The sequence below is a fragment of the Pteropus vampyrus genome, unplaced genomic scaffold (genome assembly GCF_000151845.1).
Source record: "Pteropus vampyrus isolate Shadow unplaced genomic scaffold, Pvam_2.0 Scaffold47, whole genome shotgun sequence".
In the NCBI taxonomy this organism is placed as follows: Eukaryota; Metazoa; Chordata; class Mammalia; order Chiroptera; family Pteropodidae; genus Pteropus; species Pteropus vampyrus.
In genome coordinates, this window is record NW_011888828.1 from 6,673,920 (window position 1) to 6,681,309 (window position 7,390).

At 36.1% G+C, this 7,390-nt stretch overlaps 1 protein-coding gene across 1 annotated transcript in view; it reads left to right on the forward strand.

Moving 5' to 3' along the window:
• Positions 1-7,390, forward strand: part of TTC29 (tetratricopeptide repeat domain 29) — a 199,136-nt gene that overhangs the window by 178,650 nt on the left and 13,096 nt on the right. The window contains exon 10 of the mRNA XM_023530166.1: positions 6,760-6,851. Within this exon, the coding sequence (XP_023385934.1) occupies positions 6,760-6,851 (92 nt within the window). The remainder of the gene's footprint in view (positions 1-6,759; positions 6,852-7,390) is intronic.

Consider the following 7,390-nt stretch of genomic DNA (forward strand, 5'->3'; position numbering starts at 1 on the left):
AAAAAGTAAGCAGTTGCTTTATTTAGATCCTTAGTGGGTACTTTTACTTTTTTAATAAAATGAAAAATATTTTTATTTTTACCATATGTGTTTTCCATTTGTACCCTTATTTAGCTAGTAACTAAACATAACTATGTTTCAGACTTTTGTAGGAAAATAGTTTGGGTTGAGGAGAAATAACAGAGATGTACACTCACATAAATTTCAGACTTATTCTTTATCTTTCAATTTTTAGTAAGATTTATAAAAAAATAATTCATGCAATTTTGGCAAGTAGCTCAGAATCAGGGCTGGTTTCATGATCATTCAGCCTGTACAACCACAGAGGACTCCACGTTTAGAAGGAACTTAGTATGTACTTTTAAACACCTCGTAATAGTGGAACCTGACAACATCCCTTCAAGGTAGATTGATACATTTTCATTTTACACCTGAGGAAACAAATTCTGAGGTATTAAGTCACTTGACACATGTCACTCTGCTCAGTAGTTAACCTGGCTCACTCGAAAGCCTATGATATTTGAAGACAATTTGAACACTCAGAGGGATATTTAATTAATTATCCTATAAGGCCCTTCCAAAACCTGGTCTATGAGCTCAGAGTAGGAGTCCCTACTGGTTTCAAATATTGAATTAACTAAGAAAAAGAGCAGTGGGGGAGGGTGGTAAATGGAGAAAGGAATGTACTGTATATAGGAAAAATTACCAAAAATATGAAGTAAAGATAGGATTAGAGTTCATTGAAATATTTTAAAAATTACAAAATTTCTATCTCATATTGACTAGTACTAGGACTTATTTTGTATGCAAGTTCCTATGGATTATTTTTCTACAGAAACAATGCTACTTTGGGTCACCAGCCAGAGCTCAGAGGCCCATTTACACTCCATGTCACTGATCAGCATGAGTTTGGATCATGCATGCCCTGTGCTACACCAGAGGGAGAAAGAAAAGTATTTCCTCTCCTTTACCTAGGCACGGGAACAACTCTGCATAAAATTTGGAAAATTTGTAATGATGGGAACAAGGCAGCCAACTGCACCATCTTGATATGGCGTATTTTACCGACCACGTTGAGCTCCCTAGAAGTAGAAAGACAAAACTATGAATAAAAAATGTCCTGCAAAAGACTACTTTTATGTGCATACAGAATAAAGGGATGAAGGTGAATGACGTGCCTTGTCTTTAAAACCATAATCAAATTCTTTATAATCAAAAAGATAAATTGCGGTTTGAAGTTTGTCACTTAATATCATCAATTAAAACTGTGATTGCTTAGTCCAGGTTACTAGACAGAACGTTCTATGCATGAACTTTAAAACAAACCTTTGCATCGGACACTGATGTGTCTATGTAAAGCTTTTTCCCCCACTGTATCACTCATTCCCATCTCCAGTCCTTTACTTAAGCCACCTCCTCACTTCTGACCAGTTCCTGTCATTCCTTTAAAATGCAGATTTTCTCTTTAAGCCTTTCCCAGTTGCAATTTCCTCATGGTTCTTACAACTATCTGAAATTCACTCATTTACTTATTTAATTACAAATTGTCTCTCATCATCTAAATACAGGATAGACTGTGTGGGGGCAGAGACTGCATTATTCACTGCTGTATCCCTATCACCGGGAATAAATGAGACTTCAAGAACGAGGCTTGGCCCATAGAAGACACTCAGTATTTAATGAATTAATGTCTTTGGACTAAATTTTTCGTCCTTTATACAGACTTACAGCACTATATAATTTCAATGTCCGTAAGTCTTAACTGTCTTAGATACTAAGGTCTTTAAGAGCCAAAATAAATGTGTATGCGTGTGTATAAAATATAACCTTGAATTGAAATATACATATATATTTTACATATATATAATTTTGTCTTGCAGTTACATCTAATTATCTAATGGAATGTACTAGAGGAATTCTTTGCATAATATATTGGTTCTGAAGGTTGAACATTATGAAGAAAGTGATAATGAGAGGAAATGAAAATAGTGTATAGTTACCTTTTCAGGTATCAGTGACTTACAAACGCCTGATTTTCACATTTGCTGCTGCACATTCCCCTCATCCCTTGTTTTATCTCTTCATGCTATGAAAATGCTTATGGGGTCATACCATAATGTTGAATTTAAAGACAAGGCTGGCCATTTTTTTATAACCTTTGCCCTGAATTATTCTGCCACACACTATCTGAATTGTTCCATCATACTTTGTTAGACTGCATAAAACAACACAGGAGAAGTGATTTGGGGCTAGCAAGCATCTTCTTTGTAAAGCTAAAGCTTCTTCTGGCAGAATTAATGATCTTTGATTCATTCATGCCTAAGTATAAATTGGTTTAATCAACTACCATTCTATCACTTGGATGAAGAAATTTCCACAAGAAGATACAAACACACACGAAGGGGAGGTGTTCCAAAAAGGAAGAGTCAAGATGCCAAATTTTTTAAGAATTTTTCCCAGGGCAGACCTTTCTTTCACCCAAAGAAAAGAGAAAATATATGTTTTTCTCTATCATTCTCTTCTTTCTATTCTAAACAGTAAACATCAAAAAAGAACTAAGAAAGGATAGCATGAGGGATCATTGCAGTGATAGGTCTTTTCTAGATTTTTACTGTGGTGGTGGTTACATGGATCTATCCATGTGATAAAATAGCATAAAAGTACCACATACACACAAGTGCATGTAAAACTGGTGAAATCTGAGTAAGGTAAGTAAAGTATCAGCATCAATTCCCTGGCCGTGATATTGTACTGTAGTTACACAAGATGTTACCACTGGGGAAAGCTGAGTGAAGGTTTTATGAGTTTCTCTGTTATTTCTTACCATTGCATGTGCATCTACAATTATCTTAAAATAAAAGGTTTTTTAAACAAGTGAACTGGGACAATGTTTTCTTGTAACAGCTGGCTTGGCAGAGGGGTAGAGAGTCGATTTCATCCAATTTTAGGAAAGGTTAGGTCAGGAGAGACAGTCAACCGAAGGGTTTAAAGTAAGTTTCAGTTGTGAAAGCTAATATAAAGGCCGCGATCGCGGGCATTTTTTCTGTTTTCATGTTGTCTAAATAAAGGGACTATAAGAGAGGAATTACAGTGGGGTAAGGAATGGGAAAATAGAGGAAGTCAAGAAGTGGGGGGCATAAATATCAAAGAGTGTTTTTCTGTTCCAAGGAAACCTAAGTGGAAATTGTAAGCCTGCAAAGGAAAGAAAACGATTGAATATTTGATATTACAAGACCCAGTAATGCCTTTTTGTGTGACCCCCTTTCTTAACAGTGCCAAAGCTCAAAATGTGTGTATATGTGTGTGTCTGTGTGTCTGTGTGTGTGTGTGTGTATGTGTATCCCACTCACATTGTTGACAGATGACAATCTTGACTTAAATCCAAAGTTCTCTTGAAGGCTATCGCAGCAAAAGAAATTAATGATCCTTTAAATTTGATTTTACAGCATACAGTTCTTCAAAGAATGTGTAGCATATTGCCAGTATTAGTCTTTTGAGCATTTTCACTTTAATGCTAAGTATTCTATTAATTCTGTTTTTAGGTGACCAATAGAAATTATTTCAAGAACTTGGATTTTATTTGAAAATGTCTTTCCAAGTAAATACATTTCATTCTAGTGAGAAGATAAAGTCCATTGCCTTTAAAACTTCTAGTGAAATAGTTTTCATACCTTCATCTCCATTATTTACTGAAATTATTGGAGTAATTTGATTGAGTAGCCATGTAGCACATAATCCTTATTAGGTATATGAACTGGCTTCTCCATTTTTGGTAACTATGTTGGCGTGCAGTTTGGTGTTCATTGAAATTTGTAGAGTAGGGTGCTTAATCAGTGTTATCTTCTGTCTTTTGACAAAGATTGATTAGGTTCATTGCCCATAAAATTTAAAGATATAATATGAATTTTTAATTTATCAAAATATTTTATACCTGACGTTCTTTATTCTCTCCTCTTCCATTCGTAATGATTTTTAACTTTCCAGACTCTGGATTTGTTTCCAACATATTGCATGCCACAGGGACAGTCGATCAAATATAGTGGATCCCTCAGATTTCCACCCTGGTTTTTTCTCACCTGAAGTATTCTTTGTAAATTGTTTCCAGTCTTTGTCTAAGGATTCTAGTTGATCAATATTTATTAATTTTTAAATTATACCTTGCTGCTTTTAAAAAGCAGGTAAGGCAGCTTACTCTAAGATCAATGTAAAACATCTTTATCTTCCACAGAATCCATAATCTCACATTCTTTTTCCACTAACTTTTATGTGTTTTTTTTTTTTTTAATTTTTTTTCTTAACGATATCCTTCCTACCCGCCCCCCAGGTTGACCTACACAGCTCACCTATCCGCTGGGTTTTGCCTTGTCTTCTCCCTGAGTCCACCTGTCTGAGTTCTCCCTCTCCCACCATGCTCACGCTCCTGAGGAGCAGAGGCCCTGCCTTTGATTGAGCTGAGCATCCCCAGCACTCTTATCAAGGTTCTCAGCGTGGGTTTCATGGAACTGACTGTTTCCCCGATCGGACCAGTAATGACCTATGTTCTTCCTACTGCCTATGTATTTTCCGTTTGTAGGTAAAGTGTTTAAGGAGACATAGGAACTCTCGCAAGCCACAGATAAAATGTGCTGTCTTTACTTTGAGCAGAGAAGCTTTCACCAGGAGCATTCACTGATGGCTGGTGAACAGATTCCCCAAGACTCTGTCCAGAAGTTTTCATAGCACTCTTTATTAGCTCATGGTGGCCCCTAGCAACTTTCAGAGGTGGGGTTTCTTTTATGTTTCTGAGGAAATTAAACTCAGCGAACTATCCTGGCCCAAATATGTTAGACATGAAAGAATTAGGACGTGAAACCAAGTCTTGTTACTTTAAGGTTAGTGTTCATTCCAACAGACCACATCTGGCTCCATGAAGAAATTCTATAGAATCAAGTCTATAGCCAAAATCAGACTGAACTGTTTTTTTGCCCTTGTTGCGCCCTGGAAGCATGACACACTGCTGTGGAATAGGAGCCATCAACACTGAAGTATCTACCTGCAATTTCTTGGGCACCTACCCTTTTATCCTTAGGCCAAAGAGCCATACCTCTAAGATAAAACTGGGCCCCCCATATGTTACCGTATTGCTTCAGGGTCCATGGTGGCCAGGGCATGGAGGAGAGGTGCAGTGTAAGCGGTGTAAGCCCCATAGAAGCCTGTCTTCAATCACTGCTAATTCACACGACTGCCCCAATCCCTACTCTGTACCACCAGAGTGTAAATGCCTTGGGGACTGCATGCACGTTTCTTCCAGTTAAGATTTCCGAGGGTCTAGAGTAGCCGCTGGCACGCAGTAACAATATCTGCTGAATAAACTCTTTGGTCACAAAATATAATATTCAATCTTAAAGATCTAGGATGCTACATAAAAAATATATATATATGGCTCAAAAAAGACGCTAGAAAGTGTCTTCCTAAATTTTGATATTTACTTGAATTGAATAAGGTCTTCTATAAAATTACATAATCCGGGGGTTCTGCCCCTTGACTCAGAAAGGGCCATGTCAAGTCACGTCTGACTAAATCTAGGTGTTGTCAGCTGTGCAAGGGACAGTGAAAAGAATATTCTCAGTTCATACAAGGTTTATTAAAAGGCTTAAAGATGAGAATAAAAAATTTGAACTTTGCAAATTTAGTAGGAATTAAAACACTGGGTCAATATATATCTGTGAGTAAGGTTTAATATCAGTATGTGCCAAGTCCGTACTTGGAAACCATGCAAAACCCGAATCTTATGAGATATCACAATGGCTTCAATGAAATTATTTCCCAAATTTTAAATTTAAGAAAGTAAAGATGAATATCAATACCTCCTCTAGCACTTAAGCCTCTAAGCTGCCAAATTTAGGCAGTAGCACACAGCAGGCATTTATGTCCTCCTCTCACTGACTCCCAACACTGTCAAATGACTTTCACTAATTCTTTCTTAGAAAACATGCGAAAAAGATTTCCATGGAGGTCTTTGGAGATTTCCTGTGTCCTCATGTGTGTAATAGGTTAGGTCAAGTAACAATGAAGGAAGAAGAAAGAATGGGAATTTTGTTTTACGTGTTTTTCCTCCTCCTGGCCATTGAAAGAGAAAAGGAATAAAAAGGAAAATTATACCATACAGATGATGTCAGTGTTAAATTAAATTAATATCATACATTTAGCTGTGGCAGCCATAATCTTTTGATTATTGAAGAGATTGTTGGTAATGAAGTACATTTGTAAGAAATATTTTTAGTGTATACCGAATACGTGTACAAACTGTGAGATATGTATCTAATAAAATGATGGATTTAGAAATTGCCTGGCACCTAAATTCATGCTTTTCAAACAGCTATTTATAGAAAGAAAAGTGATATTTAAGCCACCATAGTAGAATATTATAATCTGCCTTATATTACCTTAGATAATAGTCTCATATTTTAAAATAATGCTGCAAGCCATTCAATTATTTTCACACCTAAGTTATATAAATTGGAAGATTTTGGATTGTGCAGGGGAAGAATTATTTTCACAAAAGTAAGACCTCACTGTCATAGTTTAAAGAGACTTCTGTGAAACATGTTATACTATAGATAAAAATAAGCCAAACCAACATGAATTTTTAATAAACAAACAAACATATTTTATGATGACATTAACAACAACTATAAATTTTCATCTTTTCTTTTATGAAATGAAGCATCAGTGAATCTGGCTGTGCTATATGTTTAATATGTATTTCTCTCTTGATAGGTCTTTAACACTTATGGTGAAATCTCGACAAACTTGGATGATGATCTCAGCCTGGGGAGAGCCTATGAAGCAATCGCCAGAGTCCTGCAGAGGTAAGTTAGCACATCCTTGTCTTCCTGTCACTGTGAATTCACTCAACTGTGAAAGACTTAAATTGTTTGAGGTCTGTCGCTTTCTATTACTGTCTGCTTAAATTTTAAGCAGTGCCCTTCTTAAGTGACCCTTCATCATGTTGTTTTAAACCATTGTGGTATTTTAAAATATACACTTAAACTCTTCTTCGTTTATTCCTTCGCATTATTTTATTTTTAATTTTCTGTAAGTTTAGTGATGACCTTGCTTGAAAGGGAAAAATCAGGTCACATCTCACAGGTTAAGAGGCAGAGAGCACAAAAATATATAGTACGCTTCAGTAGCTGTGGCTCAGCATAGCCTTTCCAGATTTCTTCTTTGAGGAAAGTTTCCATTTATACTTCAGTCATGCTTCTTCCATTAAGATCTCTCTCCTTGGACCATATCTGGGTAAACAATTGGGTGCAAACACAGTATTCCCAATTTTCATTTAAAACAGAAAAATTTAAGAAAACTATACCTGAAAAACTTCCAGTACCAATTTTTCCATGAAAAATAT